We start from the raw sequence: 27760 nt of genomic DNA, 5'->3' as shown, positions 1-27760 counted from the left end.
CATCCGAGCCGTCTCTCGGCTTGTGTTGATCTACGTCATGTCAAGTTCTTAATCATACACACTCAACATTAATAGCAGACTCCGAGTAAGTAGAAAAATACACAAACTTTCTATAAAGTCAAGCAAGACGAACAAGACAAGACATCGATGTAAATTGCACCCCAATCGCCAAACTGTCCTATCAAAGCATTCCCACCTGGATGTATGAATCGTCTCCCGTCCGCTCTCCCTGTTTCGTTTCCGTCCTTTGGTCCATCCTCCTACTTCAGAAACCCTCGGGCGAGGATCAAGGAAGAAACAGCGTTGTAGATCCCGGTCCAAGGAAACTTCAGAGAGGCTGACGGGGCTGGGCTGGCTCATCATAGAGTCTCCGGCAGACTATGGCCACGCTCAGCGGCCTAGGAGAGTCCATCGCATACGTCGCCCTCGAAAACCATCGTCTCTTCGTCACGGAACAAGACGCCTGCTCCCCAAGCTTCGTTCCGTTATCCGATCCATATCAAACACAGGATGACCATTTCTTATGAGATCCCATTGCATTCCGTTCCATTCGCTCGGGTCATCCCAATCTAGTCTTGCCGCACCCACGCCAGAGGACTCTTTGCCCGCTACTGCCTGATGAGGCCTTCTTGGCTGATCAACCATTTTCAGGGGAGGGTGAGGAATGGTTTTTGGTCGTGGCGCGGCTGCGGCTCGTGCCTATCCGTTTATAGGACAAGGCACTTGTGCCCCCTGGAGCCAGCCTTCTTGGGGACGGGGGGTTCAAGGGCCGCCACAATGGCCTGCATGGATAGTTAGCAGATACTCAGAGTCGCCTCTCTATATAGGCATAGACTACTCAGTTTCCTCAAACATACCTCATCAAAGACGTCCTTAAGCTTGTACTGAGTCAGAGCGCTGCATTCGACGTACTTGACCGCACCCAGATCCTTGGCCATTCGCTCGCCGTCCTCCCGTCGCACCGGGGCCATCTTCTGCTTCGACAGCTTGTCCCGGACGCTGGGGTCATCTCTCAAATCCACCTGGGTACCGACAATCAGGCAAGGGACGCCAGGGCAGTGGTGGCGGACCTCGGGGAACCACTTCTCGCGGACGTTTTCGAACGAGGCAGGCGAGGTGACGCTGAAGCAGACAAGGAAAACATCGGTCTGGGGATATGAAAGAGGTCGGAGTCGGTCGTAATCTTCTTGACCGGCGGTATCGAACAGACCCAGAGTGTATGGCTCATCACCAATCCTACCACCGGTTAGCCCGTCCTAGATGACCGTGCGCCATGGCGTCAAGTGACAATATCCCCAAGTCGATTGCGCATATCTGGAATTCGACATGTACCAAGGGTCCATCACCGCAATCTTGACAGCGAAGAACAACCATTGTATGTGGGGGCGCAGCATGGCGTGGGGGCTGGCGTAGATCTGATGGGCGTGCAAGTAGGACTCACATTACCGTGACGGCGTAGTTGTCAAAGACGGTCGGAACATATTCGGAGGGGAACTTGTTTGTTGTGTAGCTGATGAGAAGGCAAGTCTTTCCAACAGCACCATCGCCGACGACGACGCACCTATCAAAAGAGAAGACTGGTTAGCTTCTGCAAGCAGCTGAAGAAGTGGCAGGAGGGAAAGGAGATGGCATGCAGAGGCGATGCGCAGGCATGCTCCGTGTGATGCTGTCCAGAGAAAGGCAGCCTGGAGCAGGCACAGGCAGAAAAAAATCCCAGCAAAGGGCGGCAGGCAAAAAGCGACAGAACTTACTTGATCGTTGCGACAACCGTCATGATTCCTCTCGACAGCTCCTCGGCAGGAGCTCGACTACGCTAAGGTGGTATGCAGAGGCTCTCGAGTGATGAAGCTTCTATTGGCGGGCGGGTGCGCGCGCGAACGGTGAGAAGTGAAAGAGCGGGGAGGAAGCAGGAGCGGAGAAGACGAGGTCGAAGTCGGAATCGGAGAGGATATATCGGAAGATGAGAGAGAGAGAGGTAGGTAGGCAAGGCAACGAGGGACGAGTTGGTTGGAGATGGATGGCGGATGGAAATGGTGGAGGTGAGGATGCGGTGGATGCGGTTTGCAGTAGCAAGTAGCAGGTTGGTACAGTATCGAGGTTGCTTCCTTGCGTTTTGGGCGCTGTTGCAGCAGCGGGTGGAGATGGAGAGAAGGAGGCTGTGGTCGACTCGAGCGAGCGATGAATGGAGACGGGACGGGGACCTCAGAACCGGACCTGCGCAAAGAGGTGGGAGGCACGGTTAGCTTGGTTGATGAGCGACTCGACTCGCTGACAGTGGGTAATGTCAAGTTAAGTGGTGACGGGAGGCACTGGCACTGGAGGCGGTAGAGGTAGGCAGGCGGGCAGGTGGCCGGCCAGTGGTGGAAGTGAGATTGGACGAGAGTGGCAGTGGCAGTGGCAGAAGCAGAAGCAGAGGCAGAGGCAGAGTTGGCGGGCAGCGGTAGGTCGGTAGGTAATAGTGGGCCTTGGGGCCTTGCCTTGGGGGGAGTGGACAGCACCAGAAACCAAAAGCAAGCCAGGCAGGAAATGGAAGTGCAAGGCCAGCAGGCAGAAGGACCCGACCAGCCAGAACAGACCAGGCCAGACCAGACCAAAGCCAGCCAGACCAAGCAAGCAAGCAGGGGATGGGATAGGATGGATGAGGGAGGGGGTTGGAGCAGCACGATTCCCAGGTTTAGCCTAGGTGGGTAAGTACCTAGGACCAAAGATGAGGAGGCAGGCAATCAAGCAAGCCTGGTAATAATAACTTGGTGATGGAAAGACAGAAGTAGGTAGCCAGCCAAGGCTGTGAATGGTGGTGATGAGCGTGAACTTGAGAGTAACAGGGTGGTATCGTACCGTCGTTGTCGTCCTCTGTTGCTTGTTCAGGTAGACTACCACCAACCAAGCAAAGCTCCAGAAGAGTCGGCCAAGGCTGATTTGCGACGTGGGCAAGAGTGGATAACCAAGTGGAGGAAAGACAACGGCGCGCGTGCGTCCGTCCGGGAGTGGACGAGCGAGTGAATGAGATGAGATGAGAGATGGAAGGATGATGGACAAGATTGAACCAGACGGCGTAGCACGCTGGGATGGTGGATGTGATGATGATGGATGGTGATGCAGCAGCACAGTCAAATGAGTTTCCCCAACAGGCAGCAGGAGGATCAAGAAAATGGAACCCACCAACCTCTTTCTCTTGATTGCTGTACGTCTATCCGTATCTCCTCCTCCTTGTAGGACTGATCGTCGAGTGAGGCACGAGGACCTTTGTAATGAGTGAGATGGATGTCGTGCTCCGAGGAGAAAAGGAGCTTGCCCTCGAGGCCGTCGATAACCTGACAAGGCCAAAGAGATATGTAAGAAATCGCAGAGGCAAGACAAAGCAGGACAGTCAAAGGAATTGATGAACCCCGTGAAGCAGAAACAGAGAAGGGGGCGTTCAAGTTGATGAGCGATGCATCCATCCATGCCATGGAAAACGGGCCCAGGCACGGGTGGGCGGACGCGCCTGGCCTGGGCGCCTCTGAAGGACATCTCCAGGGCGGCCATTCTAGTGGATGAAGAGCCCCGAGCCCCAAGTGATCAGAGGCCCGTCCCCACCAAGGCTGGTACTTACTAGTGAACCTGGTAGGTACTGGACTAGTCCGTCAAATAACTTATCCATGAGAACGGGACCGTTCCATCCCATCAAGGAGCCATGCGAGATGGAGGGAGCTGATAAGGCATTTGAGGTATCCGTAGATGTTTCACAGTTCAACATGTTTTATAATCATCATCACTTATGCTCATGGCCTCTAATAGCAGTCCGTGATGGTGCAATTCTAAGAAGCAGCTAAGCATGGCATCTTTCTCCTCTGTTAGTTGTTCACGTCCAGATACCACTAGTCGCTTAAGCTATCAGCAGGACACCCAGGTATCCTCCTAGCTGCGGATACCTACCTCCATCGGAGAAATCCTCTCAACCGGATCGCGTCCGTGACGACACCCCAGACGATGGATGGTAAAGAACAAAAAAAAAAGAAACCGAGCGTGAACTTGGGGCTCTTTGGGCCCCTTGCAACAACCAACCAGAGCCGCTACGGGAAACAAACGTGAAACCGCAAAGTCAGGGGCAGGAGGCAGAGGGACAGAGAAAAAGAAACACCGGCGAGCTTTGGCTTGATTGACAATGAAAAAGCCCCATTCGGCGGTATTACGTCGTGTCGTGCGGGAGAACCGTGCCATTGGAAAAGGACCCTTCTAGCAGACAGCTAAGGCAGAGTGAGGAATGCTGCAACAAGGCTCGTCGACGTTTGATGACGACATCAGGGTTGAGCGACGTTTGAGCCACCCTCGACCAGAGATGCCACCTACGAGATGCTTGCACGAGCGACCAAGCAAGCAACAAAGGACAGTACAGTACTTGGGGGCATGGGCAGTCTGAATAGGGGCCAAAGAGTGGACAAATGATGGTCAGTTTTCCCCGGGGGGTGGGCGGGTTCGTCATAATGGGATGGGATGGGGATGGGCTTTTGCTCTTTGTGCCTCTCTTTTCTTTGTTGGGGAAACATGCTTGTCTGGTCCTTGATGACTTGCCAACTTCATCTCGTCCTGGTGGTGATGCCATATTGCCACACAGAGACTCACACCGTTATCTCCAGTTCGAGAGCTCACCTGCTCTGCCGATCTGACCTTGATTGTCCGAGGTCAAGTCGACCTTCGAGATGAATTCCATCTGATGATGAGAGACCGGGGGTTGTTCAGCCTTTGCAGGGAGCTCCCTCTGGCCCATGCCCTGGGCAAATCCCCTATATCCTGACTGAACCAAACCAAACCAGCAAGGGGAACACTGCGAGATGGTCCTTGCTCCTGTAGACGAGACCTGGCTCATCAGATTGTGTGAGATTGGGGGGAGGATGCAAAACCGCGTCCCGCTTTGAAAAAGCAAATTGCGAACCACGCGTGACCGAGAAACACGACTCTCGATGGGTCACCTTGCGCTCTGTGCTTCCGGTGAGCCTTGGGACAAACTCGCCTGGGAAGGTATAACTCGTGGTCAAAGAAAAAGGGTCCTTATCCATGTCATGATACCATCTCCTTGCACCAGTAATAAGACTCTGCCTGTGTCCTTAGAGGCTTCTGGGTTACCACCATCCATGGCAAGATATGCAATAGCATGTCGGCACTTGAACATGCCGACAGTCAGCATAGCATTACCACCACCGCATATTCCCATCAGACAAACAAACACACAGACACAGACAAGACAGCCTTGCAGAAAGGGATCCCGCCTTAGTCTCATCCATACCGGGGAATATCACAGGAGCTAACCGGACCCAAATCTCGGGATCCAAGACCCCAGCTCCCGCCTCATTCACGTTGCCCATCCCATCAAAACACACACACACGTTCAAGGGTCCTTGTTTCCAAGCCCACACTCAAGCTTCAGCCCAGGGATATTACATCTATCAAGGGCTCCTTGCACGACTTTATGCATCGGGGATCACTCGTCGGCATCCTGTTTCTCTTTTTTTCCCTTGTGAGCTAGACCTGTCAGATTTCAGTTTTCCTATCAGACTGACAAGAGTCCTCATCAACATGGGACGAAATGGAATCATGCGGCCCAGCTGCCTGTCTCACATTGGGTCAGCCCAGGTTCTCTTAACGCTCAGACTCTGCAGCACTGCACTGCACTGAATAGAGCGTTCGTTCGTGGGTAACCTGAGACATGGCACATCCAGCTCCAGTCGTTAACGGTCTGCACGTTGCTCCATCACGGCCCAGGCCGGGCCTAGTGCAAATCTGCACCCTCAGCCTTCGATTTGTTGTCAATCAGCCTCCTCGTCTTTTGCTCTGCAAGCCCTCCAAGTGTGCAGGCAGAACGAAGAGATCTTACTGGCTAAAATGGACTGGCTCTCGTTAGTGTTGTTGATACAGAGTGAGCGGTCAGCCGCGCCATCTTCGGCGTAGGCGTCGGCGAACTTGTCGGCGAACAACTGGAGCTAGTTGCGGATAGATCATGTTTGTTTCCTGCAACACAACGTCGGGTATAATCAACAATAGAACTGGAAATTGTTGCCGAGCTGGTGGGTAACAATGCCAAGTGTGCTGTCTACAACTGGCAATGCTCAGTTCAGGGGGCAGCTTTACATGCGACGCAAGATGCCATATTGCAAATACCTACGTAGTATCCAGGTACTATTAACTAGGAAGTCCTAGTCAAGTTCAACTACCGACGTAGAGCCAATCTGATGTGTATTTTTAGGCGGGAACTACCTCAATATAGTCTTCAATATACTCGATTCAGACTCGTACTCGGTACTCATCGTGGCAAATCTCTGACCTACCAAACCTGGCCCAGAGCTAAACCAAAGTGCCTGCCCTCATGTTAGAACCCTTCATCCATCGGTCAACCTTGAAGCAGCGACGTCAAGCTCCAGATAGACGTTGATTCTTGCCGTAACTAGCCTCAACTCACTCCGCATCTTTCGGCGAACATCTGGGGTCATGAACAGATTCGAGCTGGTGCGCTAACCCCATGTGGCGATCCGGGACCTGCAACCCATCCATTCGAGCTCCCGGTCGTCGGGGCGCGAGATGCCCGAGTCCGGAAAGTTGGTGTGGGTACGGCGAAGCGACAGGAAACTCGGGCGGATAAAAAAAACCGACAGCCCAAGGCCTTGTCAGCCCGTGAAAGCTCGACGAACTCGGAGTTTTGCTGCCAAAGAGGTTGTCGTTTACAAGGCCTTGCCCATAGAGTCTCTCAGCTGGACATAATGGCGATTCTCGAGTGGACGCGGCAAGACAAGCCGCCGAAGCTTCTCAAGTTGCGATCATCAGCTGGTCTAATCGTCACCACCTGTTCCTTTGCCATCTTTACTGTAATACTTTGCACCGTTCTGTTACAAACTGAGCTGACCTATTCGATAGGACATCTTCTTGTATGGAGTCATCGTCCCAGTGCTGCCATTCTCCCTCGAGAATCGGGTTGGCATCAGCACAGACAGAGTCCAGTATTGGGTTTCGATAGCACTGGCCGTCTATGGTGCCGCTCTCCTAGGCGGGTCTCGTATGTAACTCCTCCCCTTGGTGAGACGGATGTTAACATGTAGTTTGAAACACAGCTGTTTGGGGATATCTGGCAGATAGAATCCAGAACCGCCGATTCCCAATGCTTATTGGTCTTTTCTTGTTGGCTGGAGCTACCGTCTTCCTCTGCGTAGGACGAAATCTCCCGCTCTTCCTCGTCGGCCGTGTCCTCCAGGGTATATCAGCGGCTCTGACCTGGACTGTTGGTCTGGCCTTGGTTGTCGACACTGTGGATAAGGACCACGTCGGCAAGGCAATGGGCTGGATCAGCATGGCCTGCAGTCTTGGCATCCTGACGGCACCTCTACTTGGAGGAGTTGTGTATGGCAAGGGAGGTTACTACTCTGTGTTTGCCATGTGCTTTGGTCTGCTTGCAGTAGATATTGTTCTGCGTCTCGTCATCATCGAGGTCAAGGAGGCCAAGGTGTGGCTTGAAAATGCAGAGACTGCAACGTCCACCGACTTGGAGGGCGTTCGTGCTGAAGAATCTAAGGGAGAGGGAGAAGGAAATTCGAAAACCCCAGCGCAAACAACAGATGAATCGACGAAGGACGAACTGGACCCATCGAGGACGCCCATCAAGACACTTGTCAGACTGCTGCGACGGCCTCGCTTCTTAGCTGCTCTCTGGGGAACACTCGTTCAGGCAATTATCCAGACCGCCCTAGAAAGCACACTTCCTCTTCTCACCAAGGAGATATTCGGTTGGGACTCGATTGGCGCAGGGCTCATCTTCCTCCCCATCATTCTACCCTCGTTCCTCGGCCCCGTCATTGGAATGATAAGCGATCGTTACGGACCCAAGTGGCTCGCCACGTTTGGCCTCTTTTTCGCAACACCCTTTACCATATGTCTGCGGTTCGTCTCGGAGAACAAGATCGAAGACAAGATACTGCTGTGTGGGCTCCTTGTCGGCATTGGCATCACCATGTCGTGCATTTTCGGCCCTCTCATGGCAGAGATCACTTGGTCTGTTCAGGGCGAGGATGGGAAGGAGGGCGTGGGACAGATTGCCCAGGCGTATGGCCTGTACAACATGGCCTACTCTGGAGGATCATTGGTAGGGCCCATCTTGGGCGGAATGATCAGAGATAGTGCTGGATGGGGGACTGTAGGGTGGTCGCTGGGTGTCATTGTGTTTGTGTCTGCGATCCCAACGATGCTGTACACGGGCGGGCCTCTGAATGTCAAGTTTCGAGGTCGGAGGAGAGATTCATCTGAGGCATAATTAGGGACATAAATTAACTATGGGTGAATGAATCGCTCCCCAAGAGTTTGGTGTCTCAGAGAATGCATGGTGCGAAATGCTTGTGAGTTCTGACATGGGGGTGAATTAACACCGGCGCTAAGCCATAAGAGTATAGCTACGTAGGCAGCTTTCACCTGCACAAGATGGACTCACAGCTGTCGAGGTAACTCTTTTCTATCAACATCTGGTCAACACTCAGCGACCTGCACTTCTTGGTTACAGCCGACTTATTAATGCCCGAAGGAGTCCTATGTGAGCTTTCTATCACACCAGAACACAGAAGCGTTCACAATTCGACCTGCTTCAAGCACAACCATGGACCAGCAGCAACACATTGACGCGCTCCTCGAGCGCTACCTAGGCCTGTTGGATGAATACACCCAGCTACGCAAGAGCCTATCGCAGCTTCAGTCCAATGTCTATCAGAATATTGCACGAGCAAACTTTGCTGGCGAGCGAGGCATGAGGTATGGCCAGGATCATTACGATGAGAGGATGCAGGCAATCCGCCTTCTTGATATCGAGGTCGACGAGAAAGAGATTCCGTCATTTTCAATCATCGATGCTCCTATCGAAGAGCCAGAGAAGGAAGAGGGTGCTACTTCCGAAGGAAACGACGGAGAATCGGAGGAGAAGACCGAAAAGGACACCACGAAGGAGTCCACCCCGAAGAAGCCCAAGAAGAACAGGAATCCATTGCACTGGTACGGCATATTCGCACCTATGCCACTCCGCACAGCCCAGGCGCAATCTGTTCAGGCAGTAAAGAAGATCATCCCTAGGCTTGTCTCAGTCAATGCCGAAATGCTCAACGTCGAGATTGAGGTGCGACGAGCTCGGAAGAGACGAGCCAAGGCAGAAGCGGCAGCAAAAAATGAGGGTGAAACTACAGCCAACACTCAGCCTCAGACGGCACCGCTTGAGGCATCTTGATTTGATTATCAGACTAGGCCTCGTGGCACAAGATACGCTCATGCCGGCTTATTCCAGGTGTCCCCAGAGGTTGTTCAAGCTCTCAGCCAAAGTTGGATGGGCATAGACTGCCGCCTCCAGGTCCCACCACTTCAAGCCACCCATCATAGCAGTCTGGACAATCGACATGACCTCACCTCCTTCAATACCCAAACACGTGAATCCCAAGATCTCACCCGTCTTTGCGTCCACAGCCGCCTTCATCATGCCTCGTGGCTCCGCCGTTTCTAGTGCCCTTGCGACATAACTCATGGGCATCTTGGCCATTTTGATCTCTCTGGTACTGTTGGCGAGGTCTCTAGCGTGAAGGCCGACATGACCCAGCTGCGGATCAGTGTACATGCAGTAAGGGGTCAGGACTCTGGAGATAGAGGCCTGCGTTGTAGCCATGGTTGGAGTCGTGGATGACATGGTCTCCGAAAGGAGGTTGGTGCGGATGATACGGAAATCATCATAGGACATGTGTGTAAAGGCAGGGCCACCATGGCAATCCCCCAGGGCATAAACCCCTGGAGCTGTGGTTCCGAGCCTGTCATCCACAACAATGTGCCCCTTGGCAGTTGTCTTGATGCCGACCTCAGAGAGATTCAACCCATCTGTATTGGGCACTCGGCCCGCCGCCAAGAGAATATGTGATCCTGACACTTCTGTCTGACCTGTCGGAGTCTTGATGCTCACCGAGAATGGAGTTTCCGTGTTCTTTGTGGCCGAGATGGAGTCGATCGTACTCGACAAGTGTATTGTGATGCCATCTTGCCGAAGGATATCGAGGAGACACTCTGCCACGTCAGGGTCCTCTCGCGGTACGAGTTGCCTCGCTCTCTGAACGATAGTGACATCAGCTCCCAGCCGGCGAAAGAGCTGTCCAAACTCGAGGCCGATGTATCCACCACCAAGCACGACGAGATGCCGTGGAACCTCAGCAAGTTCCATGATGGACGTCGAGTTCAGCACACGTGCCGGCTCCAGGTCATCCAGCCCTGGGATCTCGGGCCGCGCCGACCTCTCTCCAACATTGAGGAACACAGTACTGGCGCTGACCTCCTTGTTGCCTCCGTCCTGCAGCGCAACCTTGAGCTTCCGATCACCGACGAAGCTAGCATCGCCCATGATAACCTCGACGCCCGCGGCGGCCAGCCCCTTGACACTACCGCTGTTCCACTGCTCCACGATGGCGCGCTTGCGCTGTCTCACGCGAGCCATGTCGATCTCGACGTGGCCGTTTCCAGCTCGCACGCCGTAGTCGCTGTCCCGTCGCGCCATATACGCGGCGCGGCCAGATGCGATCATGGTCTTTGTCGGTGTACAGCCGACGTTGACACAGGTGCCTCCCAAGGCGGCGCGCTCGATGACGGCTGTCTTGTGACCGGCTTTGGCAAAGGCTTTGGCGACGGGGTTGCCTGCCTGGCCAGAGCCGAGGACGAGGACGTCGTAGTGAGTGGCTGACATTGTGCTGAGAGCCCGAGGGATGGTGAAGTGGTTAATACGGGTGAAACGAAGAGGTAGACTGATGCAATGGTTGAGGCGATTCATATATTTACTTCTTGTGGTGAGTGGTTCAACTCTTGCAGAGTAGCTGAACAGAGCATAAACAACACGAGATTCTCATTCTTCTTTTAATTCTCGACATACTCTCAAACACCACGAGAACGGACGGCTGGTTAAATACACTTTTGATGCCGGGCTTGCCGTATCTACCCCTCACCGGCATGTCCCATTCGGTCAGCATTGGAGAGTGAGTGGCAGCTTCAATCAGACTGACGAAATGCGGGCGCTGGCTGGTGAGGGACGGTTAAGCCGCTGACATGGCCTTGCATGAAGAGGACTCGCTTGGGTGTGTTCAGCCGCAGTAAGAAGACACTGAAGGGAGAGCCTGTTGAATGACACGTTGTCTGTCCTGTATCTTATCATATCGGACGTCTTAACGAGCTATCCTCTCTAATCATAGATACCACGTCTAAGCAAGATCATCGTGCTTTTCACAAGCAGCTTTTCTCATCCCTCGTGAGCCAATCCTCCTAGTGTAGCAAGAACATCGTCAAGCATCTCCCTCACAGGACTATCCGGCCCAACATAACCACCAAGCTGAGCTGCAATACCGTTGATGGCAGCAATAGAATACTGATATCTCTTCCTCATACCACTGTTTGCAGCCACAAGAACCGCACAGCAAAGTTGCAAGGCGGCAACCTGTGCTTCCTGCACCATATGTGTAGGTGGCTGCTCAGCATCAGACACGTCCCACGCAGCCACTGCGGTGATGAGGTCCATCCACGCCTCAGGGATACCCCTCGTCTCCTGCTCGGCAATGGGCAAGAGTATGCGGACGATATCAGTGGCTCGGGAGGCATCTTCATCGGTACAAGTGCGTGAACCATGCTGAAGGATCGAGTTGAGATCAATGGTGAGTATCCGCCATCCATCATTAGCAAGCAGCGAGTCTCGACCCTTTACCATGGTAGTCACGCCTTCGAGGGCGACAAGAATAGGGGAGCGAAAGTCGAGTTTCTCCTGGGAGCTGGACTGGTATAGGTCCATGAACATGTCCATTAAACCCGTTGTCTCCTTGCGCAGGCTGTCATTGTCGTCTTCCCGCAGCCAGAGCGCCAGCGCTCGAACGGCAGAGAGGATAAACATATCCTCGTCGGCGTTGTCCTTGATAGAGTCCCAGGCGAGGGTATGGTGAGTGCCCGTTGCCGTTTCCGTTGTGCCTGCACGGGCATCTGGGTGTAGGCCCATGGCTCCAGCAACAGAAGCATCCCATCGATCACGCAGATATTCGGCCGTCACGGACATGGTCTCGGAGATACCCTTGCGGAGCTTGAGGAGGTTTTCTGGAGTCATGATGAAAGTCTCCAAAGAGTCGTCCTCGAGGCATTGCACGAGGTATCCCACAAATATGGAGATGACATCGAATGCAGATGTAAGTCTTCTCGACACTTTCGGATACTCTGGTGTGTTGAGTTGCTCCAGGAGGGTTGGGGCAGAAGAGCGAATGTCTATGAGCAGGAGGTTGATGAGGAGGTATGAAAAGGCCTTGTCATCCTTCTTTGCGTCTGTGAAGAGGATCTTTGGACCTTGGATGGGGTAGGTCTGGAGTATGGACGCCGCAGCGTTTGTATAGGCTGAGCGGGCCTCGGGGGTTGGTCGGCTGGTGACGAGGTTTTGGATATAGTTGACAACGCTCTTCAGCCACTTGGGCTGGCGAGGCAGGATCTGTAGGACATATTAGTTAACCATGTTTGTTGGTTCTTGAGATGACTTACGGTAGGGTTGGCGTTTCGTAGAAAGTAGCCGAGAAACTCAAGAAGTGTCACGGCATCAGTTCCGGTAAACGACGAGACCAGGCTCTGAATGGTGGTATCAATCTTCGTAGAAAACGTGCTTGTATCTTCAACCACAGTCATGGAGTTGAGCCATGCAAAACTCAGAATGTCCAGGACTGCCGCATGAGTGGGAGCGATCTCGGTGAGTGAGCTAACGTCGGCAATCTTGATAAAAGCTTGAGCTCCAGCTTGTGAGCTGACCAAAGTATGCAGAAGTTGAAGGACCAGAGCAGTGGTTTCCTCGGTGCTATATCAGTTAGTATGTCTTATCTTCCTAAAGTTGTTTATAAAACAATACCTGTGGAGAATAGCAGCGACAAGCAAAGGAGTTCTGTCAATGAACCTTGGGTCACTTTTTGCCTGGTCAGGAAGCAATATAGAAAAAATGTGCAAAACAGAAACAACAAGATCAAGCATCTCCTTTGCATTCTTGTTGGAAGGCTTCGACCCGGTGCGTAACAACCGGTCTAGAAACTTGGGTGAGAGGCTAGACCAGAGACTGTGGACAGTCTTTTCATCTTGTCGGAGTTCTTCTGAGCCGTCGAGAACAGATTTGAGGAGCGCAAGACCCACGAATCTTTGTGTATCGTCTTTTGCTTTGAGGAGCGTCTTTATCTTGGCGATGTCTGTCGCTTGTGAGGTAGAGGGTTGCGCCTCGTCAGTGGTGATGTCCATGTTGGTGTGGATGACACCAGGACGGCGTGAGGCTGTTTGACTTGGGAAGTTGTAATGAGAATCTCGGTGTCGTCAAAAGGAATTGAACAGAGTCTAGAGCTTGATAGATCTGTATGAGACCAACGACCTTGAAGTTGCTTGTTTAATCTTCTCTCACAACCATGACTTTGGCAGGCCCACTATTTCGATCAGGACCAAATTGCCCCGTTAGGTGCATTGATGTTCAGCAGTAGCGAAATGATGATGTTTAGGTAGGAAAGCTGCTCTAGACGTCAAGATTTATAATTGGATGTGAGATAGGTAAAGACATTCTATTTATCTCTTGTGCTTGTATGTCTGTTATTTGTATGCACTTGTTCTGGATTATGTCAATGGCATCTTGCTGTGACTACCCTGTCTCACCCTCAGCTTGAACTTCAGCTTGTTTGACAGAGACAACAGATGCTGGGATATGGCCCAGAGTCCAATGAAATGGTAAATTCAGATGCTAGCGTGTCATAAAAGTCTGTTAATTGGCCTGGTAACCAACTGTATGCAACCAGCCACATTGTGCATGATTTGGTGTGATTGTCAGGCATGCTGTTGCTGCTGTCCAAGACAATGTTTTATGCGGCCCGGGGTAAGGCTTGTCTTTTAGGGACAGTTAAAAGAACATCAAGAAATGTCTACCTAGAATCAACAACAGTATCATCTGTATCTAAACTCTTCTATACTTCATGTATATAAATCGCAACATCATAAAGGACGGTTTCATCTAGAGGCTCTTCTTACTCGACGCTTTAGGCAAGAACACTGAGCGTGGCCCGAGCTCTCCAGGCCCACCACTTGCACCTACGCCTACAGCCCCCCAACTTCCATCATAGGCCAACACTTGTACACTTGAACACGATTCGAAGCCTCATCTTCTAGACACCACCAACGAAATAAACAAGAGAAGAAACAATACCCGACCGTCGCGAGACTCCTGCTGCGAGCGTCTCGGCTGCGCTGCACAATGGTATGAACCGCATCATGTCTGGAGACCCCTACGCCTTCGCATCCACCTCCGCCTCAGCCTCAGCCTCGTCCGCATCGCATACCCCCGACTCGGATCGTCGCGACGAGCTCGACTTTCTCGGCCAGGATGGCGACGAGGTCAGCGCCCGTCGAGGCGCCTATGGCCACGGCGATGACGGTCACGACGTTCTCGAAGATGACCCGCTGCAGGGCAATCTAGCTGCACCCATGTCCTTCAAGCGACGTCAAGGACCCTCGTTCCTCTCTGCGCCGGCCCGCTTCTTCTCGGCCATCCTAGGCTCACGATCCAACGCTTCGCATTCTTCGTCGAGAGGCCCGTCGCCCGCCGTCTTCTCAGGCTCCGAGACCCCTCCGCGCGCCGAACCCATTGCTCTCAATGCCGCCTCTAAAGATGGTGCGCCGCTCGATTGGTACATTGAAGGACCCGGTCGCCGCGTCGGCTACGAGGATCTTACGGCCATTGACTGGATCTTCGAGTACACCAAGGAGCGCCAGCGTCTGCGTGTCCTATACTCCAGCGCAAACGGCGTGCTAGGCTATGCCCGCCGTCTCATCGACGCCAGCCAGGTCTGGATCGTCCTGTTGCTGACGGGCATGGCTGTCGGCGCAGTCGCTGCCTGCATCAATGTCACCACCGACTGGCTTGGCGACCTGAAGGAAGGCTACTGCTCCAGCGGGCCTGAGGGCGGCCACTTTTACCTTAATAAGGCGTTTTGCTGCTATGGATATGATCAGGGCTCCAAGTGTGAGGGCTGGAAGACATGGGGTGGTGCCCTTGGAGTGGGCTCGGCCGGCGGCAGGTGGTTCCTCGAGTATTTCTTCTTTGTCGGTCTTGCGGTACGTTTACATCCTGCCCACCTCCGTTCTCTGGTGCTAATGATTGCTCAAGATGCTGTTTGCATTTGTAGCTGCTCTTCTTGTACAAGAGTATGCCATCTACGCCAAGCATAGTGGTATCCCGGAGATCAAGACTGTCCTGGGAGGGTTCGTCATCCAACGATTTCTGGGTGGCTGGACACTTGTGACCAAGTCACTTGGCCTTGTAAGCCAGAATACTCGCCCTTTCTGATCAGTTACTCACTATTAAAGGCCTTGGCTGTGGCCTCGGGCATGTGGCTGGGCAAAGAAGGCCCGTTGATCCACGTTGCTTGCTGTTGCGCCAACGTATTTACAAAGTTGTTTCACAATATCAACGACAATGAAGGTATTTCCTCAAGTCTCGAGCTGATCGATGCCTCTGCTAACCCTCATAGCTCGAAAACGAGAGGTTCTATCCGCTGCTGCGGCCTCAGGCGTCTCTGTTGCCTTTGGTTCCCCTATCGGCGGTGTCTTGTTTAGTCTCGAGGTATGCTTGGCCTTCCCATTTACGCTATTCGGCGTTGACATATCTACTAGACATTATCGTACTATTTCCCAGACAAGACCATGTGGCAGAGTTTCGTCTGTGCCATGACTGCTGCAGTCGTCCTCCAAGCCTTTGACCCCTTTAGGTCAGGTAAACTCGTCTTGTACCAAGTCCAGTATAGCATTGGGTGGCATCGTTTCGAGTTGCTTCCCTACGCCATCCTGGGCATCCTAGGAGTGAGTATACGTCGCCGTTCAGGGGTCTCACTTGCTAACAAGACTCTTCAGGGCATCCATGGTGGCCTCTTTATTAGACTCAACATGGCCATCGCTCGCTGGAAGAAGGCCAATACTTGGATCCCTGGCCCTATCGCCCAGGTTCTCATCGTCGCCTTCTTCACAGCTCTCATCAACTACCCCAACTTTTACATGAAGGCGCAAACCACTGAACTCGTCTCTAACCTCTTCTCCGAGTGCTCAAAGGTTCTCGATGACCCTATCGGCATCTGTAGGACGGGTGCCGCGTCTGCTAGAACCATTGTCCTCCTCGTCTTCGCCTCAGTGCTTGGATTCTTCCTCGCCGCCGTCACCTTTGGCCTGCAGATCCCTGCGGGCATTATTCTGCCATCCATGGCCATTGGTGCTCTTACAGGTCGTGCCGTGGGCATCATCATGGAGATATGGGTCACCAACTACCCGTCCTTCTTCCTCTTTGGCTCCTGTGAGCCTGATATACCCTGCGTTACTCCCGGCACGTATGCTATTGTCGGTGCCGCAGCCTCCCTCGCCGGTGTGACTCGCATGACCGTCTCCATCGTCGTCATTATGTTCGAGCTCACTGGCGCTCTCACATATGTTCTCCCCATCATGATCGCTGTCATGATCTCCAAGTGGGTTGGCGACGCCTTCTCGCGCCGCGGTATTTACGAGTCGTGGATTCACTTTAACGAGTATCCCTTCCTAGACAACAGCGAGAACAGCGATGTTATCCCTGACATTCCTGCCGCTCAAGTCATGACCCGTATCGAGGACCTCGTCGTCCTTACGGCTACGGGCCATACCATCGCCTCCCTCACCACTATCCTCGAGATGCACCCCTACCGTGGCTTCCCTGTCATATCAGACCCCCGCGAAGCCATACTCCTTGGCTATATCTCACGCGCTGAGCTTGCTTATAACCTCTCCGCCTCAACTCAGCCGCCTCGCTCACTTCCTCCGGAGACCGAGGCCTTCTTTTCTCACCAACCTCTCGCCGACCCGCGAACCACCCTCGACCTCCGCCCCTGGATGGACCAGACCCCCCTGACCCTACCATCTCACACAAGCCTACACCTCGTCTCAACATACTTCCAGAAGCTCGGTCTACGCTACCTCCTGTTCAGTGACCGCGGCGTCCTTCAGGGATTGCTGACAAAGAAGGACGTCTGGTACGTCCTGAATGGTGCCGAGGAGACAAGGCGCACCATGGGTCTAGGACCTAGTGGAAGGGGCCACGAGACGGGTGTGACGAGTATAGCGGCGGATGATGGTGCTCTCGAGAGTAGCGGGCTGCTGCAGGGTGCGGACGGCGCTGACGACGGCGACAGTATCCAGGGCGAGGAGCCCATGTTATAGAGGGACTTGTTACATAAACGGGAATGTTTGGGACACGTATGATCTATGTTACGAGTATTCTAGTTTCCTTGGCCATATAGACAGAAGCTTTTATCAATCTTGAAGCACTGTATTTTATTTCTCTGACCGTTCCTGGTCGTCTCCGTGCATCCATGTTTAGGAGTTGATCTTGGTTTGATAATGTCATTATATCTTACATGAGAGCCTTTCATAGCCCCTGTCATTTTCAAGGACATGTCAAAAGACTATTCATACATGCCCCAACGCCAGAGCGGAATCCCCCTCTCCTTATGAATGCATATAATTCGGCAACAGGCCAAAACGTCTAATATTCAAAGTCGTCATCCACAGCAGGCCCCTTGCTCTTGGACACACTCTCCTGCTTGCGGTACATCTCAGCAACCTGACGACTCGTCGTGGCAGAATCGGCATTCTTGTCATCACGGATGCGAATGAAACGTGGGAATCGCAGACTGATACCCTTGGTGCCTGAAGGGTCTACTCCCTCCTTGGCACCGGCCTTGTATCGTGGGCTGAGCGTCAGATCCGCAGTCTTGACCTCCCAGACGTAACGGGGCTCAAACCAGACGTCAGGCTGGTGTTGCCCACCAGATGAGTGCGAGTAGAAGGGCTTGGGTCGGTCAATGGTGATCTCGGACAGTTGCTTGTGTAGATCTTCAAGCACTTGCTCCGAAAAACCAGTTCCAATATTACATACGGTCTCGTATGTGTCTGAGTTCGGGTTATAGCATGCCAGGAGGAATGCTCCGTACACTGAAGTACGCTTGCCTTTGCCGTAGTATGCCCCCAGGACGACAAGGTCGAGAGAGTCGCCAACACCAGAGAGGTAATCCTTCTTGATCTGTAGACAGAATGTTAGTTGGGAATTCTCACAAACGAATAAGGAGAATGATGCTTACCTTGAGCCAGTTGCGACTTCGCTTGCTGGGCTCATATCCACTCTCCCTACCATCCAACATCTTGACCATGAGACCTTCACATGAAGCCTTGACACTTTCGTCAAGGAAGACCTGGATCTCTTCAAGCTCCTGGCCGTTCATGTGGGTAGCGAAGGCGAATTCGCCTTCAACAGGGATAAATGCAGCCTCGAGTAGCTCACGTCGTTCCCGTAGTGCCCTTTCAACCACAGCTTCTCCGTTGAGATAAAGCAGGTCAAAGGCAAAGACACACACCTTGACCTTGACATCCTCAACCTTGACGTCCTTCTTCTTGCGTGTCATGAGTTGCTGGAAGGGCAACACCTTCTTCTCGTCCACATCCCAGGCAACAGTTTCGCAATCCAAGACGAAACTCTTGGTATCAGGCTTCACCCAAGTACTAAGCTTAGCAAGAATATCGGGATACTTCTTGGAGAGATCCTCAGAGTTTCTCGAAAAGATGCTTGCAACTCCAGCACCGACCTCCTTGGCTGCTCCCTGGCTTGCCTGGCTCAGCTGCTGGGGTGCATCCTTGGCCACATAGTGAATCTGCGCTCTTTCGCCATCATACTTGTATTCACAAGTAAACGTCTGTCCTTCAAATCGGTCCAGCACCTCAGTGATAGCCTTGGTGGGCTTGGCTAACATGGGCTTCAGAGGAACACCAGGTCGAAGATTGCAGTTCTCGCGAAGCTTCATAATTCCGTGCTCGAGGATAGCAGGAATAATGACGTCGTAGCTTGGGAGTTCACTGTTTCTTATTAGTATGACATACTAGTTGAGGTGCTCTTGCATGCTTACCTGTAAACCGTCTTGAGGATAGACTCGCCCTTCTCTATATCCGAGGTGCTGGGAACCTTGTCCTTTGCATCTGCTTCGTGGCAGACAATGGCCTGGGCGAGCGAAACAAGGACCGTCTTCTCGGCCAGACCAAGTCTCAGCTTTCCTTCCAGGAATCGAATGATGAACTTGGCCTCGCTTGGTCCGCCCTTGTCCTTGGTGATATCAACCTTGCCGGTTGAGTTGGCATCAGCCGCCGCGAGCAATTTCTTGATACCATCCACCTTGCGGCCCTGGGCACCGTTTCCGGTGACTGTAGCAATATTCATTAGGCCCTGATGGACTCCCCTGATCGTAAGAGCCTTAGGCTTGAACATGGTACGCTGAGTTGATCGACTCTTCACAGCTACCAGACCCAGGTCACCAATCTCCTTCTGGTCGGCCTTGATCACCTGGAGACTCCGGCCTGTGGTCTCGCCAATGGCCTTCATGATGAGAGATTCTCCAATACCAAGCTCAATGCCAGCATAGTCGGGAGCTAGCTTGTTGATCATAAGCAATACCGTCGGAAGCAGATCATTGGGTGTCAAGCGCATGACTTGTCGGAGGAACAAGGAGCAATGCTCCATAATGATCAGGCGCTTGGTAGTCATCTCGATAAGAGAAAATGTGGTGCAGAGAGCCGCATATGGAACCGGTGTTCCCGCCTCCCAATCGGGGTAGGGATCCTTTTCCTTGGTCTTGGTCTTGAGCTTTGTCTGAGCCTTCTGCCGAGCTTTGGCAGCAACTTCAGGCTTCTCCTCCTCCACCTCTGCGTCATCTTCTGCCTCTGAAGCCGATGCTGTAGATGCTTCATCCTTGACGGGCTCATCCTCCTCCTCAGCGGCAGGTTCCTTGACAGCTCGGGCTTTGGATTTCTTGGTAGGTGTAGGCTTGGGTGAGGGGCTCGCCGATTTGCGCTTCTTGGGAGATGGAGTCTTCTTCTTGACTGGTTCGTCGCTTATGTCGTCATCCTCCTCCTCAACCCTCTTTCGAGACCGTCTCGCACGCTTGGTGACGGGGCCATCGCTATCTTCCTCAGCCTCCTCCTTCTTAATGGGCGCAGATTCGGCTTCGGCTTTTTTGTCGGCTGATCGAGCTCGCTTTTTGGAGTCTAGTCCATGAAATTAGACCAGAGCAAAATAATTCGTGGTTCCAGCGCATTGTACCTTTATCAGCTTTTGAGCCGTTCGTGCTCACATCAGCCTCCCCCTCTTCTGCCTCCTCCTTTTTGGCCTTGGTGCTGAATGAAAGGGTTGTCTGTCGCACCGGTGCCGCCCCCTTGGCACCAAAAAACTTGCTGCAACAAGGTAAAGCCTGTCAGTAATCCCAATTGATGCAATTTCTAGGGGTCCTCCAAACGCACTTAAGAGTGCTCTGCCCTGACTTGACATACCCGAGTGTCGCCTGCTTGGGTGCCATGATGCACAAATTCCGTAGTGATTCCAACGAAGAACGACGCGGGAAAAAGCCTGGAAGAGGTCGCGAAGCCACTCTCAGGGTGTTTTGGCGAAGGAGAGAGGCAATGGTGAGACCACGGCCACAGCTGATGCTTGAAATCATGACGCGCCCGGGCCAGGCAGAAGTCGCGTAGATTGGACTACGGAAGCTACGACTGAAACGCGCGACGCGATTCAGTCACATGACAATAGTTCGGCGACTTCCAGATTCGGTAATACGACCAACCCCTCTGCTTATTTCCGGAGGGGCAGGAACGGCTCAACTCGGGAGAGATGGGCCGAGATGCACCGACTAAAGAGATCATGATAATTCTACAACATAAGAACATCATGCGCAACGCCAAGACAAAAACATCCATTAAGTCACATAAAGTATTCCTGGGTCCTCACCCCTCCATTTTCGGACCAATCCCAGGCCTCTTTCTAGATAGTCATGGATGTATATTACAACAGGCAACAAGTGCTGGAATCATTATTTGATACGGGTTTGTCCTCCACCTCTTACTGGAAGTAGTAGTTCTCCTCAAGGATTCGGCCGCGAAGGTACTGGGGCTCGCTGCCCTTGACGTAGGTGTCCTCATACAAAATCTCGGGCTTGGGGTCAGGCACAGCCATGCCCTCAGCAATGGCAACCTCCTCGTTGACGTGGGCGCGAGCCTCCTTGTCAATCTTCTTGAGCTCATCCTCGGTGGTGACCTCCCAGTCAAGGATCTTCTGCTTGAGGCCAGCAATGGCGTCGTTGGTCGAGCGCATGCGCTGGATTTCCTCACGGGTTCGGTAAGTGGTACCGGGGTCCGACATAGAGTGACCACCATATCGGTAAGTGACGTACTCGAGGACCATAGGACCCTTGTCAGCAGCAGTCCACTCCTTGCCGTACTTGACGGCAGCCTTGACGGCGAGGACGTCCATGCCGTTGACCTTGAGACCGGGGATGTACTGGCCACGCTTGTAGTAGTCGGTCAGGGCAGAAGAGCGGGCAGCAGAGGTACCCATGCCGTACTTGTTGTCTAGGTTATGTTAGTCCCGCTCAGTGCCATTGTCTATGTTGCATAACTTACTCTCACAGCCAAAAAGGGCGGGGAGGTTCCAGAGCTTGGCCATGTTGAAAGCCTCAAAGACCTGGCCCTGGTTGCTGGCACCGTCACCGTAGAGGATGATGGAGGCGTTCTTGTTTCCGTTGTACTTGTGGGCGAAAGCGAGACCAGCACCGACGGGGACCTGAGCACCGACGATACCGTTGCCGCCGTAGAAGCCCTTGTAGAACATGTGCATGGAACCACCCTTGCCGTACGAGATACCCTCACGTCGGCCGAGAAGCTCACCAATGATGGACTTGACGGTGGCACCGCGCATCAGGGCGAAACCGTGGCATCGGTAGGCAGTGATGATATCGTCAGCCTTGGTAATGGCATGCTCGATACCGACGGCGACAGCCTCCTGACCGGTGGACAAGTGGCAGAAACCACGGATCTTCTTCTCCTTGTACAGACGATCGGCCGCCATCTCCATCTGTCTGCGGGATTATCAGAAAGAGCGACTCAGAGACGCAGCGGGAGAAGGAATCGCATACCGAATGCTGACCATGTCGTAGTACATCTGCTTCAGCTCCTTCTTGGTAACCTCGAGGGAGTAGGGGGGAGGGTCCAGCTCGTAGGTCTCGAAGCTCTCATCGCTCAGGTTGACGACGAAAGGCTCATCGTCGGACTGGAGACATTGCAGTCAGTATAGGACTTGTAGTGCGGGATCGTAGACAGAGTGTTGAGAGGTTCGACGTCGAGGGGCCGTCGAGTGTAGGAAAGGGCGCATTTTCTCACCTGAGGGACCGAGTGGCTCAGCGACGCCGACGCAGCGTTGGTGGTGACGGAGCGGGCGGCGATATAAGAGGGAGCGGCGAGCTTGGCGCGCAGAGGCACCGCCCTGGGGACTCGGAGAGCTCGAGACAGCATCGTGAATATGGAGGTGCCTCTGGATCAATTGGGATCAGGACGTTGTCGAGTAGATAACGACGACTTGGCTGGATGGAGCTCAGAAAAAGTCGCGGTGTTGAGCGTTGAGCTTGCTTGTTGGTCAAGACTATGCCAGAATAGGTCTAGTTTTCCCACACGTGACAAACACCTGTTTGTTCAGGTCCTCCCTTTCGGCGCCCCGGATACTGTTGGGAAGGAGGGATCCCCTTTTTATAGTGAGTCTATGTGTATGCCTATATGTTTCTGATGCCCTCGATATAAATACCGCCTCTCAACTCTCACTTTTCCTCCCAATTCTTTCAATTTAGACCCTGAGAGTGGCGTGTATTCCGTCGGGGTAATGTACTCCGGTGCATATTCCGATGTGGGTCCCCCATCCACAATTTCCCTCGTCTTTTCTTCCCCCCGACCCCCGACGCTGGGATTTGCCAGTCTCGGATTTGTGCGCAGACTCAACGGCTTTGAATCAGGTTAGCCCAGGACATGTACCAGAATTTCACATCTCTCATACTCTTGTAAACAAAATTTGAATCTGAATTGAGACCCCCGCTTGGGATGGCTTCTAACCTGTCTATACACGGCGCCGTATCTGTATTATGGCTAGCAATATCAAGCACCAGCACGCTATACACTGCCCCTGGTCCCACCTAGGCCAGCCTCTGAAGATGCAACTCCGAATCCGTCCCTAAAGCTCCGATTCCCTTAATCCCTTGGTTCATGCTGTCATATGTCATGCAAGTCCAGATCATAGTAGTTAGTTTGACCTGGTGATGCAGCAACGCCGTAATCATGCTTCCCAAATGCCTTGACCCTCTCTACAACAACCTGAAGCAAGCCAATTGTACAATGCTGGGGCGGATTTCCCCATCCGCCCCTATGATGAGTGTTGAATCCATAAGAGGTGAGCGTCCTGTGAGAGAACTCATTCTGCTAAATTACTTGGCCGTCGAAGTATTGTGTCGGCCAAGTACGCAAGCTCGCACGTTAATCGTCATGAAAGAACGTGCCCCCTTGCAAAGGGGCTGTTGATGGGCCGGCATCCTGCATGTCGACATCCTGTGCCTGGGGGTCGCGACTGGAGCTTGCCATTGTCGGTTGCGAGGTGCGATAGTCGATGGCCATCGCACTCAATGGCCGGTTCGGATCATCTTCCAACACCCGCTGCTGAAGAGAAAGAGGGCGGTCGTAGAGCATTTCTTCAGGTGGTGAAAAGGACCACACCTATAACGATTAGTTTCCGAAATTGATCCATGATTTGTTTGTTGTCTCACCTCCATGACTGTACGACCCTGGCGCAGGGCCAAGGCAACGCACTTCTCATCCTCAAATGCGACTCGCCAGACGGCCTCGCCTTGTGCGATCAGTTCCCGAACGAGGTGTCCGGTCTTGAGATCCCAGATCTTGACTCGACCATCACTGCCGCCACTCACGACTCGAGTATCATCAAACTGCAAGCTAGTAACGCTGTTGTCGTGGGCAGCGAGACGATGGATGGGACACATCTTTTCCAGCGACCACACCCTGACAGATCCATCAGATCCACCAGTCACTAGGGTGTCTCCGCGCATCTGCAGTTGGCCAACAAGTGAGGTATGGCCTTGAAGAATGGCAAGGCATTCGCTGCAACAACATGTTAGCTTGCCATCATACATCCAGTACCTTGACACACTTACCCAGAGGTCGGGTCCCAAATCCTGACGTTGGTGTCGAGACTGCCCGTGACGACTCTCTTGCCATCAAAGGCGATAGCATAGATCTGGCTGAAATGACCCTGCAGAGTTTGAAGGCAGCGGCCTTCAGAGATGCTCCAAACGCGAGCAAAGGTATCGTAGCTACCGGATACAACAATGTCACCCTTAATCTCAAGGCATCGAACGCTAGACTGATGGCCAACGAGAACGTTCTTGCAAAGGCCAGTCCGGATATCCCAAATGCGTAGGGTTGTATCTCGAGACCCTGAAATGGCCGTGTTTGCATCTGCCATCTTCAAACACCTGACAGTTGAGGTATGTCCTCGCAGCGTATGGAGGCAAGCGCTAGATCATTGTCAGTATAATTCGAGTCTCAAATCATTATGTATACTCACCCCGTCTTGAGGTTCCACACTCGCACATCCCGATCGCAGCCGCCACTGACCAGAGTGTCGTCCCAGGGCACCATAGCCCAGACGCCCATGACATGGCCTTGCAAAGTTCGTTGCGAGTCACCCTCGGTATCAAACACATGGATCTTGGCGTTATCAAGTGCCACAATGATGTACTTTGGCGTCAGGTGCAGACTTGTAACAACACCACCTTCCTGGGTAATGTTCCGTGTCGTGCTGGTGCCACCAGATCTCCACGCCGCCTCCACCAAATATCTCTGCTTGAAATGAGATTTGTATGTCCGTAGCCTAGGCCTAGTTGTTCCATCATGACTTCGTGTACCCATACTGTAAGAATTAAGGGAACGTGCGCCGGGGAAACTGCTGCTGGCCATGTCGGCATCGATTCCATTGAAGGCCTGAGCAGCCAGCCGTGAAGCAAATTGGGGGGCACTTGTGTAGACTTCGGACAGTCTCCGGCCGTAGTCATGCTTGACGCAGAGGTTCTTCCATGTCATGTCGTCGCTGAGGAGATCTCGCCATCGTTTCGACACCTGGGAGGCCCGGGCCAATACCTTGGGATCATCGATAAAAGACAGGATCTGAGCATTCCAATGTTAGTTCAATTTTTTTTCACCACAAGGCTTCTTATTTTTATCATACCCGAAGGCATAGCTCGTCCGGGAGGCTTGTAAACGGATCCTTCTTAAGCAGAGGGCTGACAAACTGATGGACGAAGCTCAACTGCTGACTGGTGCAGAGATTGAGCAAGTCTGCGAGAACGCGGGTCCGCTGGGGGCCAGAACAGTTCTTAAAGTGCTGGCGAACCTTGGCGAGGAAGAAGTCCTCATCATCTGCGGCATCGCTCCAGTCTGGTTGGAAATGCGATGGTCCTGGTGATGCAGCAGGTGTCGGAGGCGGTGGAGGAGAACCAGTGAGTTGCTGGTCAAAGTCGGCAGCGGGCGTGGACATGCTCGGAGTAGGAGGCCCGCGCAAGTGCCGTTGCTGCTGAGGCAGCTTTTCCAAGCGGTGGTTAATCATTGGATTAGTAGTTGTGTTGAGAGTCAGGTCGTCGCTGAGGGCGCTTCCTCGACGTTCAGAAAAACTCATGGGTCGCTGGTAACCGGCCATGGCCCGGCCCGTCGCCCTAGAGAGGGATCGCCTAGGATCGATGTATGAACACTAGGGATGTTGGAGAGCCGAGTCGAGGAGCGCGATGCAGGCGGATGGGCGGAACTGGTACGGTCGATGTCGAGGATATGTCGAAGATGGAGAAGGAGTGGGGGGGCGGAGAGGAAGAAGAGAGGAGCGCCTATGCCAACCGATCAAGGGAGGTGTCAGCACATGTAGAACAAAACTTGATCACTGCTCAAGACGTCGGATGAGAGTGAAGAAGGGCAACGAGTCAACGGGGCCACAGGCAAAGGCCGGGGATATCGAAGAGGGAACGGGAGCGGGAGCGGGATGGAGGAAGCAGAAACGAACGGTGAATGGCGAAGGTCACTGGAGATGGTGGAGAGACGGGCAGACGGTTACAGGGACGGGGACGGGAATGCCTGGGCTGTCTTCTGGGATCCCAATCTTGGCTTGCTACTGGGCCTGGGACTGGCTGATGACCTGGGGCGTGGGTCGGACGAGGGTGAAGGCGATGGCGGCATCGAGGGGGCGCTAAACGGAATCCGTTACAGTTCAGGTCGTCTCCCAGCCTTCCGTCCCGCCAGCGGCTCCCTTGCATCGTTGCACCATGTGCCTGTCTTCTTGTTCCGTTTATTTCCCAACAGGGTCATGCCGGCTGTGGCCGTGACCGGCGAGTGGCCAACTTGGCTGCCAGGGCTTGAGTTCGCGGGTGAATAGTGTCTTACCAGTGGGTTTGTCTTGTCTGTCCGTGTCTGCCTTGACGAGGTAAACAAGGGCCTTTGTTGTTGTCGAGAGCATTCAACGGATGCGGCGGCGAAGACGAGGCGGAGAGGAGTGAGGTGGCTGATTGGAGGGACGAACAGTGATTCAGTGAATGAATGAAACGAATGGGGGCCCGAACGCCGAAAGGACCAAAAAAGAAGGCCAACAGCGACAGTTCCTTTCTTGTAGGAGCTGTGTCTGTTTTCAGGTGTTTTGTTTGAATGGGTTAGATTGTGAAGAATCCAAGTTTGATCATGAGAGGGGTTTCAGTAGGAGGCATGTAATAGATGTGAACACAGGGGAAGGACCGAGAGAACACCTACTCTTTCCCATAACTTTCATGCCTTGCTCTTGCTTTGCATTCCCCTGTCTCATATACTACTTTTTATGCAATAAAGAAAGAACAAAAACATTTATTGGATATGTATCTTGGCCGCCTGGCGTCTGCATGTTTCTGCTATTACATACAACACAGTTTACACAGACTTTACACCGAGTACAAGACGCTGACGACTCGACTTCCATCCGTCCATCCAAAACGGTGAAACGGAGCCCTCTGCTACTAGCGGCCTTCCGCCAGCGGCTCCCTCCCTTACCCTCAGATCCATCCGCATGAGGGTGCCCACAGCGCTCGGCCGCGTCCCCATGTTTCAATTGGTTCAGTCAAGGTTGGTTCCTGCGCGGTAGAGGCCGTGCGAGGGGCAGCCGTGGCTCCTGGCTTTTACAGCAGCACCAGAACCGGGCATGCCGTTTCAGCCCATTCGAAAGCAAGCAGCATCTGACTCGGTGCGGGCCGGGCATCTACAATACAGTCAGTTGCTCATGACTCTGGAGGCAATTTTCTTCATCAGCAGGCTCAACGGCTGATGTCGCTCTGTCCGAACTAAACATGCAGACGAGGGAGCTGGTGACTGACTGACTAACGGCAGCTAGGTAGTTGCGGGCCGGCTTGTAATCGATGCGATGCAAGTAGAATCCAATTCCGACAACAAGTTCCAAGTTTCGTGGAAGTCAGATGCCAACTTCCAATGGTCCTTCTCCGCATCGCGATAAATCCCCTTTCGAGTTTAGCCATGTGATGGGATGTGACGCCTTGGGTGGCTCATGACAAGACAAGATTGGATCCCACCCGCATCAATCAAACACCTCCTCAACTCAAGATCTCGTCCAACGTTCCATGTCGGAATGTCTCACGCTACTCAAGGATTAGCAGCAGCAAGAACTATTACGGATACTACGTGGAACTAGTTGCTTCACTCATGCCGAATGCAGGAGACTGAATTGACCGTCATCTCTTATTCTAACACACAAGCTGAATGCCATCTCCCGTCAAACACCTAGCGCAAG

General features: G+C 53.1%; 9 protein-coding genes across 9 annotated transcripts; 3 read left to right on the top strand and 6 right to left on the bottom strand.

Moving 5' to 3' along the window:
* Positions 1-87: 87 nt before the first annotated feature.
* NECHADRAFT_71164 (uncharacterized protein) lies at positions 88-2378 on the bottom strand. The gene is made up of 4 exons (XM_003048755.1): positions 1752-2378; positions 1442-1561; positions 858-1236; positions 88-782 (listed from the first exon to the last, which is right to left on the bottom strand). Exons 1-4 carry the CDS (start codon positions 1772-1774, stop codon positions 708-710), a joined length of 597 nt encoding a protein of 198 aa, XP_003048801.1. The 5' UTR covers positions 1775-2378; the 3' UTR covers positions 88-707.
* Positions 2379-6734: 4356 nt separating this feature from the next.
* On the top strand, positions 6735-8275 carry NECHADRAFT_47268 (uncharacterized protein; the record flags this gene model as incomplete). The annotated part of the gene is made up of 3 exons (XM_003048946.1): positions 6735-6839; positions 6889-7027; positions 7083-8275. The coding sequence occupies 3 exons, from the start codon at positions 6735-6737 to the stop codon at positions 8273-8275; spliced, it is 1437 nt and encodes a 478-aa protein (XP_003048992.1).
* A 336-nt stretch (positions 8276-8611) lies between these two features.
* On the top strand, positions 8612-9078 carry NECHADRAFT_83856 (uncharacterized protein; the record flags this gene model as incomplete). The annotated part of the gene is made up of 2 exons (XM_003048945.1): positions 8612-9000; positions 9036-9078. 2 exons carry the CDS (start codon positions 8612-8614, stop codon positions 9076-9078), a joined length of 432 nt encoding a protein of 143 aa, XP_003048991.1.
* Positions 9079-9277: 199 nt separating this feature from the next.
* On the bottom strand, positions 9278-10717 carry NECHADRAFT_83855 (uncharacterized protein; the record flags this gene model as incomplete). Its single annotated transcript, XM_003048754.1, has 1 exon — positions 9278-10717. One exon carries the CDS (start codon positions 10715-10717, stop codon positions 9278-9280), a length of 1440 nt encoding a protein of 479 aa, XP_003048800.1.
* A 546-nt stretch (positions 10718-11263) lies between these two features.
* Positions 11264-13269, bottom strand: NECHADRAFT_47078 (uncharacterized protein; the record flags this gene model as incomplete). Its single annotated transcript, XM_003048753.1, has 3 exons — positions 11264-12484; positions 12535-12841; positions 12893-13269. 3 exons carry the CDS (start codon positions 13267-13269, stop codon positions 11264-11266), a joined length of 1905 nt encoding a protein of 634 aa, XP_003048799.1.
* A 1011-nt stretch (positions 13270-14280) lies between these two features.
* On the top strand, positions 14281-17369 carry NECHADRAFT_71161 (uncharacterized protein; the record flags this gene model as incomplete). Its single annotated transcript, XM_003048944.1, has 6 exons — positions 14281-15123; positions 15176-15328; positions 15376-15490; positions 15540-15631; positions 15682-15867; positions 15919-17369. The coding sequence occupies 6 exons, from the start codon at positions 14281-14283 to the stop codon at positions 17242-17244; spliced, it is 2715 nt and encodes a 904-aa protein (XP_003048990.1). The 3' UTR covers positions 17245-17369.
* Positions 17370-17569: 200 nt separating this feature from the next.
* Positions 17570-20423, bottom strand: NECHADRAFT_95596 (uncharacterized protein; the record flags this gene model as incomplete). Its single annotated transcript, XM_003048752.1, has 5 exons — positions 17570-18106; positions 18165-18933; positions 18984-20091; positions 20171-20301; positions 20398-20423. 5 exons carry the CDS (start codon positions 20421-20423, stop codon positions 17570-17572), a joined length of 2571 nt encoding a protein of 856 aa, XP_003048798.1.
* Positions 20424-20801: 378 nt separating this feature from the next.
* NECHADRAFT_62892 (uncharacterized protein) lies at positions 20802-22463 on the bottom strand. The gene is made up of 4 exons (XM_003048751.1): positions 22279-22463; positions 22035-22168; positions 21523-21977; positions 20802-21471 (listed from the first exon to the last, which is right to left on the bottom strand). The coding sequence occupies exons 1-4, from the start codon at positions 22408-22410 to the stop codon at positions 20963-20965; spliced, it is 1230 nt and encodes a 409-aa protein (XP_003048797.1). The 5' UTR covers positions 22411-22463; the 3' UTR covers positions 20802-20962.
* Positions 22464-22948: 485 nt separating this feature from the next.
* Positions 22949-25645, bottom strand: NECHADRAFT_105069 (uncharacterized protein; the record flags this gene model as incomplete). Its single annotated transcript, XM_003048750.1, has 5 exons — positions 22949-23652; positions 23703-24051; positions 24105-24467; positions 24518-25116; positions 25178-25645. 5 exons carry the CDS (start codon positions 25643-25645, stop codon positions 23416-23418), a joined length of 2016 nt encoding a protein of 671 aa, XP_003048796.1. The 3' UTR covers positions 22949-23415.
* Between the last annotated feature and the right edge of the window lie 2115 nt (positions 25646-27760).

The sequence above is a fragment of the Fusarium vanettenii genome (genome assembly GCF_000151355.1).
Source record: "Fusarium vanettenii 77-13-4 chromosome 8 genomic scaffold NECHAsca_10_chr8_2_0, whole genome shotgun sequence".
NCBI lineage: Eukaryota > Fungi > Ascomycota > Sordariomycetes > Hypocreales > Nectriaceae > Fusarium > Fusarium vanettenii.
Note: the sequence above shows the minus strand (reverse complement) of the source record. Positions and strands in the feature narration are given on the sequence as shown.

Bases quoted from the DNA above. Each gene is read 5' to 3' on its own strand.
- NECHADRAFT_71164 (XM_003048755.1), bottom strand. From the start codon at position 1,774: ATGACGGTTGTCGCAACGATCAA. The intron at 1,562-1,751 runs GTAAGTTCTGTC...CTCTTTTGATAG, and splicing joins ACGGTTGTCGCAACGATCAA to GTGCGTCGTCGTCGGCGATG. The intron at 783-857 runs GTATGTTTGAGG...CTATCCATGCAG, and splicing joins TTAAGGACGTCTTTGATGAG to GCCATTGTGGCGGCCCTTGA.
- NECHADRAFT_62892 (XM_003048751.1), bottom strand. From the start codon at position 22,410: ATGCTGTCTCGAGCTCTCCGAGTCCCCAGGGCGGTGCCTCTGCGCGCC. The intron at 22,169-22,278 runs GTGAGAAAATGC...CAATGTCTCCAG, and splicing joins TGAGCCACTCGGTCCCTCAG to TCCGACGATGAGCCTTTCGT. The intron at 21,472-21,522 runs GTAAGTTATGCA...AACATAACCTAG, and splicing joins CGCCCTTTTTGGCTGTGAGA to ACAACAAGTACGGCATGGGT.